Source organism: Zootermopsis nevadensis, unplaced genomic scaffold, assembly GCF_977971745.1.
Source record: "Zootermopsis nevadensis isolate Lab colony 2312 unplaced genomic scaffold, Znev_1.0 Znev_ptg000021l, whole genome shotgun sequence".
Taxonomy (NCBI): domain Eukaryota; kingdom Metazoa; phylum Arthropoda; class Insecta; order Blattodea; family Termopsidae; genus Zootermopsis; species Zootermopsis nevadensis.
Genome location: NW_028259153.1, coordinates 6,756,870 through 6,771,649, shown reverse-complemented (window position 1 = coordinate 6,771,649; position 14,780 = coordinate 6,756,870). Strand labels below are relative to the sequence as shown.

Below are 14,780 nucleotides of genomic sequence, written 5' to 3'. Positions count from 1 at the left end.
TCGGGTAGATTCAGTATAAATGCACTCAAGGTTCCTGATTAATACCTCGAGATAAAATTTGTACATATTTAACATGTGAAAATCATAAGAAACTAGGACCGTTTTAAAGTTGCTTTTAATATGGTTGGAAGGTAAAAGGACTTAAGTGCCGTAATGCAGAAGCTGAAACTTTCTACATTCCTCCCCCATCTCTAAAGAAATTAAAATCAGTTTTATCTGGGAACTTTCATTCTGTTCGACGAAGGACCAGAAATAGAAAACAATATTGGCCATTTGAATACGTTATTTCTCGGACGTCAAATAAATATATGTCGGTCTATTAAGACTGTATTTCATGTCGTTTAATTAATAAACACGTACACATGGTGGCGAACTTTTATTTCGAAACGTGTTGTATTGATGCGTATTTAAATCATCGAGGTTAGTTACCAGGGCACGCCTGCTAATTATTCTCTAGTGAACTTAGTTTTCTTTTTTTCCTTCCAGTACTTAAGTGAAGTAAAAATGGCTCGCTTACACACAGCAAAAGCGGAATTTATAAGCAAATATTTATTAGCGGCTTTCCTCTGCCCTGAGACCTGCTAATATGACGAATCTCTTCGTGGTTTTCCCAGGCTATACAAGCAAATTCCGGCGATATTAAGTGAATAATCACCTATTAGTCAGAACATTAACTAGTTCGCCTCCAATGAGAAGGCTTCGTTGGAAACATTAATCTGGTGTGAATTAAACTGAACAGAGGTCATTGACCAGCTCTTATAAAAAAACAAAATGGGTCTTCATGTCTCACGGCATGCAGTATGCTCTCGGCCACCCCCGCAACTAGCAGTTTCTCAGATGTGACTTTATCCCACAGCATTATTTACTTAAATTTAAAAGAAATGTGTATACTCCTTGTTTAATAAGTTATTGTTATTTATAAAAGCGAAATACACTCTCTTTAGCATGAGTAGGATACTATTCAGAATATTATGTTAAATCTATAAAATAATGCTTAAAATCTTTGTTTCACAATGTAACTATATGGGCAATGTGTTCAATCCAATCCAATGCCTGATTATATCAAGCATCGTGATCAGTTGATTGGCATTCATTCTTTTTATGCCGAAGAATATGAGCATGAAACTTGGCTCAGAGACCCCCGTTTATGATCGCTTTGTCCTCATTTCCCTCAGTTCCTTAAGACAATCAGGGGATTATACCTAACGTTAGGCCACGACCACTTCCCTCCGCATCCTTTGCAAGTGAATCATTTATTCTTCCTGCCATTCGACAAAATTCTTCTTCGATTCCAGCCCTGGGGTCGTTGTGAACCTTGCCTTTCAGTGCATTTTCCCTCCATACTTGGTGGTCCTTAGTCCCTTTATACAAATTTCTTTTCCCACGGTTCTCGAATCCTCTTCAGACTCATCTCTACGTCTCTTGCGTGGTCTATCGCGAATTCCTTCTTACATATGTCCACGCCATCTGTCAGAGTTTTTATAAATTTCACAATATATTACATTCTCTATCTCCTTATGAGTTTTTTCGAGGTTTCTCCATCTCTTATGGGACCTCGCATTTTTCTAATCTTCCTCCTTTCAAATATTCTAGGAGCCTTTGTTTCTTCCGAAGTCACTGTCCAAGAACACTGAGGTTCCGATTGTATAAAATCGATATTAAGTCACTTCAAGTATATGTTATGCCACTTCGCATAGTTTTTTCTCTTTCAAGTAATATGAATATCGTGTGTGTTTTGCATTCAGAAAAAGAAGCAAATGCTTAAAATTACATCTAATATCAGTCGTACACGATCAGAATCTCAGTGTCTAACAACAGGGGAACTGAGTGGGTGGGAGAAACACGGGACCCGAATTATCTTTTAAACGATTTGAAATGAGCGCGCTCTGCTCGCACTGCCATCTCTGGTGACATCATAGAAACAGATGGCGGTTCCTTTGTGGCAAAGAAAAATCTCAACTCCCTCTTCTATGTTTTATGGTTAACAGATTGCCCAGAAAGTGTAGCTTTGTGTTCTTGTTACTTAATTTGCAAGTCTGCTCTTCTGAATCTGCAGCCTTGTAACACAATGGACTCGGGCTGGAAGAAATAATGTGTTATGTTAACCACGTCTTGGTTAATAGCACTTTTTAGTGCTGTATTGTCCAGGTACCAGGCAGTTAGACGGCATAAAGTCTTCTTTCAGGCCAGGTTTATGACCTGTTAAGCTGATTCTGTATTTGATTTTATCTCGCAAAATGCCTTGAGTTCAACATTTGATTACAGCTGTCTCGTTTTTCTATTACTCTGTATGTATGGTAACAAAATTCAAGTACCTTGTTTTGTGTATTTTGTGGTAATATTCGCACTTATTTATTAAAATACTTAAAAGTACCTTACAAAATAACGTGAGTAAATAAATACATCTGTTACCTGAAAACATCGTCTGTTTCTTCACGGCATTTGAAAAGGTTGGTACTTGCCCAGGCACATGGAACAATTACCCAGTATATTGGGGCAACTCAGCCAAATGTAGAGTCGATTTTTTTTTTAAAATATCACACGGAGTTCAGAAATCGATACAAAATTCTCAGTGTGTTGCCTTCATAATGACGTTTTTGTAAACGATGTTCATGAAGCAAGAACATTTAATCATGACGGTTTCGTAACTCGAAACATGACGCCACAAGTGGATTTATTTAATAAAAGACGCAAGGTGAAATTGCTGTGTGTTGATGGATGGTAATATTTTAGATAAAACTAACGTCTGTAAAATAATTAATTTCAATAAGACTTCTTGAGCAGAAAATAACGAGAAGAAATTATTTTTCCTTCTTTGCTGCAAACAATATTTCCCTTTAGATTATTTAGTAGCTCCTACACCAATTCAAATTTGTACATTACTTTCATAACGTAAGAATTTAAAATTAATGTGTTTTTATGGTTGTAATCAACTGCAAACTACTGATTTCCAAATCCAACATTTTTTACGTTACTCCTCCTTCTTTCTTTTGCGTTTCTCCTCCATTAATTTGCCTCTGTGCTTGTAGGTGTAATCGCCTGCATTCGGTAAGTCCTTGATGACACAAGTCGAAATCCCGTATCTACAAATATTCATGTCTGCCACCTGTTGCCTGCAATTTGAAATATTAAGAGTGAGAAACAAACAATCTTTCATCGTCCATCAGTGTTATCTACACTCAAGACAATTTTTATCACAAAATAAACTGACAGAGTTAGAGAAAATATGTAGCTCAACATGAGATGATGTATCTCACGAAGGAATGAGTCTTCTACCATAAATAATTTATGTAATACAAATGCAATTTGAATGTAAGTGCATTTATGTAAAACTATTAACAAGTTTCTCAAAAATAACCTTGTGAGTCGTAAAACGTTTTAACCTAAAAATATCCATGTCTGATTGGCTGACTCTGTCTTTTGGTAGAATGGGAAACTGCTTGAAGCTAAGGGCACAGCTTTCACCGAAATGTTGTTGCTTATAATTTGTTTCCTGACAACCTTAACATAAGTTCCCCCAATCGGAATTCAATGTACGATTCCCACACCATATTTCAGAACAGCTCCCACGTGATTTTTCTTAGACTCATGCACATAGAACACCGGCCAACGTGTTATTATAACATAATACATTTTATCACATCGAAGTGGAGGGAGAGGTTACCACTATTTTAAAACGCTCTCAAATGACTTGTGTTCTGCGCTAGCTACGATTAGTACATTTCATTAAACCATTACCCTCGGTCAGAATAATAAATTTAATCACACGCTTTCTTTGGAGAGATAAGCGCGTCTTGTTTGAGACATGCGTCCATGACAATATTTCCTTCTTTTAGCAATAAATTTTCAAAAACGTTTTTGTTTCATCAAAAATAATTCTGGAGAAGTTCTGGTGGACGCAAAACAGACACAAACCAAAATCAAATGAATTTCTGTGGGATATCTGGTTCTTCGACAAACAAGTGTGAATAAATTTATTTTCTGGGATGTTTTTGGAGCTCCTTACCAACTCAGTCTACAGATTTCTGGAGACTGCGTGATCAAACAGGCCATGAGACAGCTATTTTGAAATAAACTTCATTCAGAAATGGGAACATGACGCGGTAGGCGTCGTTAAACCTGAAACTGGGCTAACACTTTGACGAAAGCCGAAGATTATGGCGATTCTGATGTGCTTGAACGCCAGAAACGTCCTGCCCAAGAGAGTGCCACTGATCAAAGAAACTTAGTCAAAGAGCTTCTTGTTAATGCAGTCACAGCTTACGTCTGATTAGCATTTCCTACTCATTCGCCCTCTGCTTTAACCAATCAGATTGACCGAAACATCGCCCTGCCTCCTTTCATTCTACCCGCTTCCTCCCATCCGTTTTTCGCGCATTTATTCGAGGCGCTGAGTAATCAGTAAGAACCTCCGAAACGTCGCTCAGTTTCTACGACATTACATGGCGCAGGATCCACAAGATCGCGAATATCTTGACCAGAAATGATTCACTTCCTAGTGCTTTTTGAAAGTAATAGTTTGTGATGATACATCCCTGAACAATCATACAAAGAAACAAACAAACAAAGACACAAACCATCGATTTTCCTTGTCATTGAAACATGCGACGACGTTGTCATAATATCCACTGATGACGTAGATAATATCGTCGATCACTTCTGCGTTTAAGTAACCTGAATAGTAGTTCATGCCAGGGATCTCGGTCCACGTGTCTTCTGCAGGGTCATACTTTTCGGTACTGAGTTTTTCTGATGTCTCATTGCGACCTCCTGCACACACACACATTCAGTAACAGGTCAGAGGATATGAAAAACGCTGCCAAAAGGAACTTATTCTAACCCCATTCAGCGGGGCTTTCTTGATATTTAATACTGTTTCACCTGCCCACGAAATGTTTGTCTTTTATGGAGCCACAAGACTCATTACCTGACCTCATCTCACATAATCAAGTTCCTTAAAACATTTTAATATTATCCTTCCTTTTAAGACTATGTATCACAAGTGGTATCTTTTCTTCAACATTACCAATTATAACTTCCAAGATGTTTGTATTTTTCGAAACTTCAATGCTTTAAACTCCGTCCGTCTTACCCGACGGACATCACGCTCTTAAAATTTGTAAATCCGTAAAAGGAACGAATGAATTATATACAACAAAGAAACTTCATTCAATTTTGCAGTGTTAATATTAGTAGCAGGAACGAAATTAAGGATGAAATATCTGAAATATTGTTTTAGTACTTGTAGCATCAGGAAATTGCGCCTGACATCTGTTTTCTGTAGCCTTCAATATGAACACAATATGCACTGTTACAGACTGCGAAGGGACTGCATTAAACCATCGGCTTTTTGGGGATAACAGCGGCAAACTGAAATTTAATTGTTATAAGAACAATAATTACCTTTAAAACTGGGACTGCGTGACAAATGAGGTATACGTTACTTGAGATACCACAAGAGATTATGCGTTGTTAGTTAGTTAGTTAGTTAAGTGTTCTTTTGGAGAATGTAATCGAAACCACGAATCGGGGTTAAAATTACTGACAAACTAACTCTGTAATGACAGGAGAAAAATGCTCTTCATAAAATCTCAGTCACTTAAAGAAACCAAGAAAACATTTCACAATAGCGATTTCGGTAAGAAGGCATCACTCAGAATGTCCAAAGTTCTCACCTATGGCGTACAGAAAGCCGTGGAACGCGACGCAAGAAAAATGCCTACGTCCAGAAAGCATTGGTGTAACGAACGTCCATCGGTCGGTGTCCGGGTCATAAACTTCCACCGAGTTTAGATAATTCTTACCATCTCTTCCACCAGCGACGTATATTTTGTCTGTAAAAACAAATTAGCCATATGACACAAACTGTACACACATTTGGTGTAGGCAAAGGCATTATACTGGTAAATGCAGAGCACAAACTTCAGCAATCAGTAATTAAATTTGAAAATCTATTAAGTCCCCCTTCGTGTCACAAAGTGCATTATATGTATTATATGAGAGCCAGTTTGACAGTTTCATAGTTTGATCGTTGTTTGCACTCAATCCTAGTGCACACTAAAAAGGCATAAGACGACGCACAGGGACAGCTTACGTGAGCAGAAGAAACCATCACGACTCAGAATTTCAACCCGTTGCAATCTGTGAAATAACGTAGTCCGTAGCACGGATGAAAGAATATGGGACAGTGGAATGAAGGAAACTAAGATTAAGAGCGAAGAGGAAGTTCGTCTGAAACGTCGGCAGAAGCCAAACGACAGGCAACTTCGTACTTCCCGCCGTGAGAACCTCAAATCCTGCGATTCCGGCAACACTTCTTGCGTTTTTACACGTGGGCAGACAGACAGAAGCCTCGCCTTCTGCAGTAATTCACAAATTTCTCTTTCACAGCATTTACGTACCATTCAGTACAGCCGCACTTCCTTTGTATCGCTCTCTGTTCATGGAAGAGATAAAAAACCAGTGGTTTGTCTTGCAGTCGTATCTTTCAGCCGTTCTGAGATCTTCACGATGCTCATGCTCGTAACCTCCCATGACGTAAACTGAACCTCGCAGAACTGCCACCATTAAACCCCATCTTAAATGAAAAAAGTACACGTTCTGCTATGCTCATTTATTACGATTCACATGCATTTCTTCTCGCAGAACGCAATTGTTCGCTCGCCATTGTTAAATCATAATTCAATTGAATTAACAAGCAAATCATATTCTTAAAACCAACTTTGTCGCAAAAGCCCTCCGACCTCTTCACACTTTGCACGATACTCCTTTATGTGAGTGGTTCAATTTTACAGCCCCTGCCCACATTTATATCTTGATTAACGGAGCGACTATCAGCTTTTTAGAAAGGACACTGTTCCAAGGAGTTCCTTAGTTACCAAGCTGCATCTTACCTTCGGGCATTCATAGGCGCCACCTCGCGGCATGTCTTCGTAGCAGCGTTAAAGCAGAAACATGAGCTTAATGATGTCCTGCCGTCAAAGCCACCGATGACGTAAATGTGGAAACCGACTACTGCCGTGCCATGGATTGCTCGCGGACCGATCGAATCGACCCTCTCCACCTGCAGGAACGACAGGTTATGTTTATATGTTTCTTTGGTTACTTAGACTACTGAAGTGAAGTCCTTACATTTGAGTCCAAGCGACCAACAACCGGAGCAGAGGTGCAACCCCCAAAAGTGAACCGAAATTGCTATACCGTGGTGGGTGGTACTCGACAAAGATCGTGAGAAATTAACTTGGTGTAATCGTGGAATTATGAGAGGCGGAGGAAACAGGAAGACCCGAAGAGAAGCTCTCGTCAAGTTCGACAGACAAACGTAGAATTAATTTCTGATTAACAGGTGACATTTCAGGTTCGTATGATGACAAAGACAGATGTTGGTGTTTTGGGTATTATCGACGCAAAGGAGGAGGCAGTATGTCCCCCACCCCACTCCACCCCTGAACCTTCTAATTCACGAGGCGTTACCACGCAGATGGCCAATATTGACACTGATCAGTGCTTCATTTATTACGTTGAGATCCACTGACGATCAACGATGTCTAAAATCAGCGGACAGGTTGCCATGACAGTTGATGTAGGAGCCTTATTGTAATTGGTATTTAAGGCAAACGTCTCATCCTTCGTCGATTCCTATTAGAACATGCATTGTACATGAGTCTTAAAACCTGTATAATTTATTTATTTATTTATTCTTTTTAATTCATGTCTTTGGAGGTTCTCTTAAAAAAGAGTTCACTGCAATGGAAATAAACGAACACGGAATAAAGAGACTAAGAGGTTCTTGTGATTAAGCTCAAATAAACAGTAACTTAGTAAAAATAAGCAATAAAAGAAAAGTTACTTTTTCTCGGAGGCGTCATTTAACAAGGCGTAGTAAGAGTAAACATGTGCACAACTCACCACACTCCACCGGTCTGCTCGTGCGTCGTACGCTTCGATCACATCTGTCGGCCTTCCGCAACAACGCCCACCAATAGCAAACAGAATGTCCTGTCGGATTCGCGGGCGGGCAATCCTTGGTGTCACGAATTCCTTGTCTTCCTTCGTCATCCTTTTCGCGTCGTCCAGGAATTTGAGCGTCTCCGACACCACGGGTCTACACGCCTCATTCTCCATCACGTACGGGTGCTTTAACACCTGTTGAGCAGTTCGATGTGGGCCTTATGATCTTTTAGGAAGGGATGCCATGTTCCATTGCAGAGGAGACAAGAAATTCACACATAATTTGGTAGGGAACTCACCGAAATAGATTATGTCATATATAGGATAATATGTATTTTAGTTTATGAAACGACGCTCTTAACAAATGCACAGGTTGAAGAGAGAAACGAAAACAAAGTTAAATCAATCTTACAGAAAAATATTGAAATGTGTTTCAACCGAAAGTTAAATACTTCAGTAAGGGTTGTGGTTTGAGTTACATTCAAAAATTGTGATTTATTTCTCGTCTCTCCCGTGCACGATGCACGCTAATATCACCACATTCTTTTTGATTCGATAACTTTAATTAAGCGTCAAAATTACTTGGCATCGAAAGAAAATTATGATAAATAGTTGCTTCGAGTTTCAAGGGAGGCAACCTGCTGCATGTTGATGGTTAGGTGGAAGGTACTTCAACAGCGTGTGATTATGGGCTCGATGTCTATTAGGAGCCTTTCCATGTTTCGACCTTAATTGGTCATCATCAGGTTGTTCTCTTTAAGTTTTGGAAAGTAGTAGACAGGAATTCTAAATTGTAAAGACACTTGAAGCAGTTAACATTTTCATGAAACCATTCGATTGTTTCACACGTATTCGTAAGAGGTGAGTTGCTGAAATCACAAGGCTTTTGACCTAGAGTAGAAACATTTTTCCTCTCCGGTAAAAGCACGTGCTGGAATGGAAGATGGAATATCATAATTTGTGTGGCTGCATCGTGAGATGACGGTTAAAATATTTGAATATTAAAGCTCTCTGTGAGTTTGAAGCCTCTGGGGTAATTTACTCTCGAATTTAGAATGAAGCCTTCTTGCTGCTCTTTTCCGACATCTGTTATCCCTATATGGTCAATCAGCTGAAGATTATTATGCTAAATGTTCATCGTCGGAGATGCGTGAAATTATTAGAGCAACAAAGACACGCTTCTTATGGCAGTAGGATCTTTTGTTAAGTTGAACGCTCCGTCAGAAGACGTGATTTATCAGTTGGAGGATTTTCCAGATCAAGCTGAGTGGACGTTTGAATGTAGTTAACGGTGGAATGCTGTATTTTAACTGAAACGCGTAATCGATCTTAGTAAACGCTGAGACTGTAATATAAGTTTCTAGCACAGACGGGTTGTCAAACTTTCAGACGATGAATAAAAGACGATTATTAAATCCAAACATATCTGCATAAAAGCTCGAATCGAATATTTGTTGTGCACATACACACGAGTATGCGAGACTGTTACCAGCGGCATTCAAGAGGAAGTCATTTTAAATTTGGGTTTTTTCAATCTTAATTCTCTTTTGGGATGAGGCCGGAGAACGAAAGATTTTGCATTCAACAATGGCAAGTATTCGCTTGAATTAATCTGCTGTTGTAGTGAGATAATAAGATGGAGATTCGTCGATAATACGGTTCATAAAACTGAAATAAAAATTCTTCACATTTCCCTAAAACGATTAAACAATGTCGATGTATCAAGAGATGTAGACTGTTAGAAATTCAGAATATATACACCACTTCTTAGCATGCATATATTTTTCTTAAGATTCTAGGCTACTAAACACGTTTTATTCCTTTAAAATGATAATTGCCTACTAGAATATTATTTTACTATCAGTGATGCCCTAAAGGTTACGGCGTAAACTAACAGAGGTCAATGTGATATTACTTGAAATTGTGTTAAAAAGAAGACAAGCCTAATTCTCTTACAAGAGTTCACAAATGCAGATGAAAATATTAAATGTGATGAACAATAATAATAAATAGGAATCCCTTACCTCTACGATGCACTTCTTACACAAGCGATTCGCAACTCTGCTGTTTCCGCAGTAACGAAAGCCCATTGTTTAGAGTAGTAATAAAACACAACAATGCTGATAAACAGAAGACGTAACAATTAGTTTCTTAGGTAAAGGAATGGAGTGCAATACGGTTTATTCAGCCTATTATACTACATGCTTAAGAAACGAGAAAAGAGCCTTACTGTATGCTGAACCAACATTGTTGCAGGCGTGGATTAGTAATTCCTTTAACCTTTCTTAAATTATTATGCACACATCTGTTCATATAAAAGCTTACCATTGTCGATCTATATTTACATATTATTGGTAGTTAAAAATACAAACAGAATTAATCTAACTTATAATTTGGTTACATTCAATCATAAATGTTAGAAGTCAATAATTAATACTAAATACTTTTCCCATAAGAAGAGAATAAATTTAAAATTATTGGGAAGGGACGTGAAGAAAACACTGCAATTAAATTCGCCCTTATTTAAAAATAACTTCCGTTTCATTATTTTTGATTAATTTTTGAGACGATTTTTGATGGGCCCGGGCGCCCTTGAGCCCATCGCCCCTGGGCCAGAGAAAAATGTTTACTTTTTTCGAATACCGGCAAAGATGTTTTATGTTGCTGAGACAGCAAGCACTAGCGAAGAATGGCGCTAAGGTAAATTCTGTTTGTCCCTGGGAAACTAAGTCACAAATCCGGAAATTATTCTGAGGCACAGAAGATGAATTCACAAGAGCCTTCCTTATTTTCCCCTTGTAAATGCTGCAGAGGTCGAAATTGAGGGTTAAATTTTCTTTACTCGTTCGCTTGTGGCTTGTGAAGATGAAATCTGGCGTAATTATTCCTTACGAAATTTGAGAGAACACTAGTAGGTCAGAACTCTGGAAAGTGTTCTGAGTTCGATTTCCGATATGGGATGATCGAACTACGACGACAGGATCAGTTACTTTTAGCTTCGAAGTGGAAATTACAAAAACTAAGGCAACCGCTGTGTTTCTCAGTTATTCTCAGTCTCTCGGTGGTGTCCAGGCCGGGGAGACGAATTGTGTATTACCGAGAGTGTGCCGTGTTGTGGGCCTTTGTTGCATTTATATGTTTTCTTGTTTGTAATAGTTTTATCAATGGTCCCCGGTAATGTGTATATGTGGCATTTGTATTAAGAAATTAAATAGTTTCATTGCCGGTTGTATTCTATTGTCTTTGAGTACAATTCTTGTCTGGTGTGTGGGCCAAGCGAACATCCGACACATAGAACTGTACACCTCCTCCCCGTTTCGACTGATGTTGAGATAGGAGAGAGCGGATCAACAGCAACAAAAGTAAAGTGGTTGTGTTACTTTCCAACTGCATTCAGCAGATCTTGTCTGCCCGATCATAATGAAGAAAATTAAAACTGAGACAGAGCAGAAAACAAGACAAAATTATTTATCTCATTATGGTTATAACTATAATACGAGGTGAAAATTTCGTGGCCTCCGCGGCACACCGGTTGTGCATCTCTGGACCAATGGACTGCAATGTACTAGCTGAGACGTCCAGGGATATGCCCTGTTGACCTCGATAATATTACATCATGGTTATTTGCATTCACTCTTTTATTCATCGAAACATATCGAGGTCAAAACAGTTATAGCAGAACACTTCCGTCATTATGGATGCTGCTTAAGACAACTAGACATCAGTGTCTGCCCTTTATGCGTAAAACGTTTTACTTGTTTAATTACGATAACTTTGTGGACGTCGCTTAATGAATCTTACGTTAATTTATATCACAGTATGGCATCGATATACGTTTTATGCGTGGATCGTCAGTCTGAAATCAGGGAGCCGGTAATTCCAGACGATTAGTTCACATGACATGTAGAAGTAAAAAACAATTAATTGCCTAGCTGCCTTAAGGAGCGGCCTCAGAGCTGTTTTTGGCTTGTTGGATTAGCTGTATCAAGAATACTTAGGACAAAACGAGTTATAGCTGTACAACTATTAGTCTTCATCACGCACTAATTTACATCCTAACTGAACAAGCTGGTCACAGTTACCATGTTTAAGGAAACGTTTGTCCTTGGTGCTTCAGAACTGTGAATGCCCAATGCCGGGCCACAAGAATTTTGCCTGTTCTTGTTTCCATAACCCATTTCTTCTCTTTTCGACAATTCATTCTTAAATTTCTCTGTTTTCCTTTTTGTTCCTTTGTTTTTTATCATTCTGTCATCGTTTCTATTTTTCTTCCTTCATTTCTCCTCTGTTCTCTCGAATTTAAATATTACGTCATTTCAAGAAGAGGAATTTCTAAATATCTACAATGTAATATATGAGAAATCATTTGCAGTGTTAGAATTTGTATTTGATGGAGTAAATTATTTACAGCTGTTAAATAGTACAATTTTATTGCTTTTCACAATAGTCTGTGGTTGTCGGGACAACTGAAGTAGGTTAACATAGCGGTAACACTATAGCGAGACTTGCTTGGTACGCTTCACGTTCGGATCTCATTTGAGCTACCGGCTGTTCAGAATAAGGCCATTCGTGATTTTCTTCAGTATATTAAGACAAATTTCAGAATTGTGCCTTGGAATAGATCACAACCGATTTTTGAAGTTCATCTTCTCGATGCTAATGTACGGCCTAAATCTGTGCTATGCTTGAGATAGCCTCATTATATAAACCATCTACCACCCATAGAAAATAACAATAATGTGGCCGTCTCAATTTACGCTGATGATACGAGCATCACTGCTCGATCAGGCAGCGTACAATAAACTGATTAAAGCAACTGCAACTTTCGAGCCTTGGTTTGAAAAATGTACAATTAAGATTAACATCAATAAATGCTCGGTGGCATTATTCTGTAAACGGCTGACACACCTCAGCAGCGAAGTACCTCCCCTGGAGATCTTTGGAGCAACTATCCCCGGGTAAATGAAGTCAAATACCTTAGCATCATCCTGGACCGTAAACTCACCTACAGGTCAAGCAGTGTGCAGAGCCAACCATAGGCTCAGACAACTCTATCCAATCCTTAACAAGTCCTCCTCTATCAACATTAACCTAGCACTTACAATCTATAAAACACTCCTACGCCCAATAATAACGTACGCAGCTCCTGCATGGGGATACGCGGCCAAAACACACATTAGTAAGCTCCAAGTTTTTCAGAACAAGGTGCTAAGAATTATAACGAAACTCCCAAGGGTAACGGCAATCGAAATTTTACATGAGCAAACTGGCATGGAGACATTCTGAAACCATGTCAGGGAGCTACCAAAAAAATTTTACTCTAAAAGTCAAATAAGTGAGAACTTCCAAATCAGGTAATTAGGTCAATATGACCCCACTTATGACAAATACAAGCAACCGCGGGCCCTACTAAGGGACTGACCCTTCACATACCCTACTAACTGCAAGTATTTAAACAAACTAAAGTCTTTTTTGGGCGACATTGTACTCATTTTAGCCAGCCGTTCATCGGAGGACGCTCCAGCGGAACCCCTGCCATGGACCAGACCACGAACCCAACAGCTGAAGAAGACCGTGGAAACACGGATGACCTGCATTCATAATATTATGTTGTATTATTGCACCGCATGAACCTGCAAAAGCTTGTTGACAGATGGACAAAGTGTATTGAAAAGCAAGGAGATTATGTCGAAAAATGATGTATTTGTCTTTTCTAAATTTGATTAAAATAAATCCTACAGCCACAGTGCGGATAATTTTTGACTCAGCCTCGTATTTCGCTGTCGGTCTCCGGGGTTGCTCCAACTGTACAAATGTCACTTGTGATGTTGAAATAGAGGGTTGGCAACTGTAAGATTATTGTCGATTGCAAACTGGAGGAGGCGTTAGCCTCTGACATTTCACTCACCCATTCCAAATATTCCAACCGCTGAGCGTGCATGGCTATCCAATTTAGTCTCACCGATTTTTGCATTAAAGTCACCCATGACTATTGTGACCTCACGACTTGGAATAGATGATAAGGTGTTTTCCAGATGTTGTTAAAAAAGTCTTCTATTGCTTCGTCTTTTGCATTTGATGTTGGCGCATACTTGCAATATATTTATGGTAGCCGGCTTTGCCTCAATGTTAACAGCTATTACTCGGTCGTTCACTGGATTGCAGCCTTTGACGTATTAATTTGTTGGAGCCATTAAAGCCATAAGGGCCATGCCTTCAACTTATCGACACCAGGCCGGAAAAGGAGTGAGTCGCCTTTCGCCCTGGCTCGATACTGATCCCGCCGCTGTCCAACATCAGATGCAATGTCCCAACTAACTAGGGACGTGGACGTTGACACCAATGTTTCGTCGCGGTCCTGAGGAATTAACCTGCACTATTAAATCTTAGCTCATTAAGCTGCTTCTCAGATTATCCGAGGCAACCCAGTAAATCCCTTACTCTCGTTTGTTATCTGGGGTTTTCACCCAATCTTCAGCTTAACAGGATGGACCACGTGAAGATGAGAGTCAGAGTTGAAGTTAGAGGCCAGTGTATTTCTCTGACCCGTGTCTGGCATTAAACGGAGACATTATTTTATGCTCTCAGTAATGGAATCATTTGTTTTAATCACGTGATACAAGGACAAAGGAAGGAGAGATTCAATGCAAGAACGCCAACAAATCCACACACCGACAACTTGTTGATTCGTTTGATTTGTTGTTGGAAGTGAAAGCTGACCATTTGAGAAATAATGAAGACGGCGGCGTAGCTTTAAGTTTCGGGTAGATTCAGTATAAATGCACTCAAGGTTCCTGATTAATACCTCGAGATAAAATTTGTGCATATTA

The 14,780-nt window shown here is 39.2% G+C and overlaps 2 protein-coding genes across 2 annotated transcripts in view; both read right to left on the bottom strand.

Moving 5' to 3' along the window:
* LOC110838292 (kelch-like protein 10) overlaps positions 1–14,780 on the bottom strand; it is a 172,696-nt gene that overhangs the window by 103,159 nt on the left and 54,757 nt on the right. The window lies entirely within an intron of this gene.
* On the bottom strand, positions 2,789–10,018 carry LOC147873152 (uncharacterized). The gene is made up of 7 exons (XM_087352622.1): positions 9,975–10,018; positions 7,909–8,145; positions 6,894–7,063; positions 6,402–6,577; positions 5,676–5,834; positions 4,578–4,770; positions 2,789–3,113 (listed from the first exon to the last, which is right to left on the bottom strand). Exons 2-7 carry the CDS (start codon positions 8,122–8,124, stop codon positions 2,972–2,974), a joined length of 1,056 nt encoding a protein of 351 aa, XP_087208748.1. The 5' UTR covers positions 8,125–8,145; positions 9,975–10,018; the 3' UTR covers positions 2,789–2,971.

Bases quoted from the DNA above. Each gene is read 5' to 3' on its own strand.
- LOC147873152 (XM_087352622.1), bottom strand. From the start codon at position 8,124: ATGGAGAATGAGGCGTGTAGACCCGTGGTGTCGGAGACGCTCAAATTC. The intron at 5,835-6,401 runs GTACGTAAATGC...TTGTTTTTACAG, and splicing joins AAGTGCGGCTGTACTGAATG to ACAAAATATACGTCGCTGGT. The intron at 4,771-5,675 runs GTGAGAACTTTG...GTGTGTGTGCAG, and splicing joins CGGCTTTCTGTACGCCATAG to GAGGTCGCAATGAGACATCA.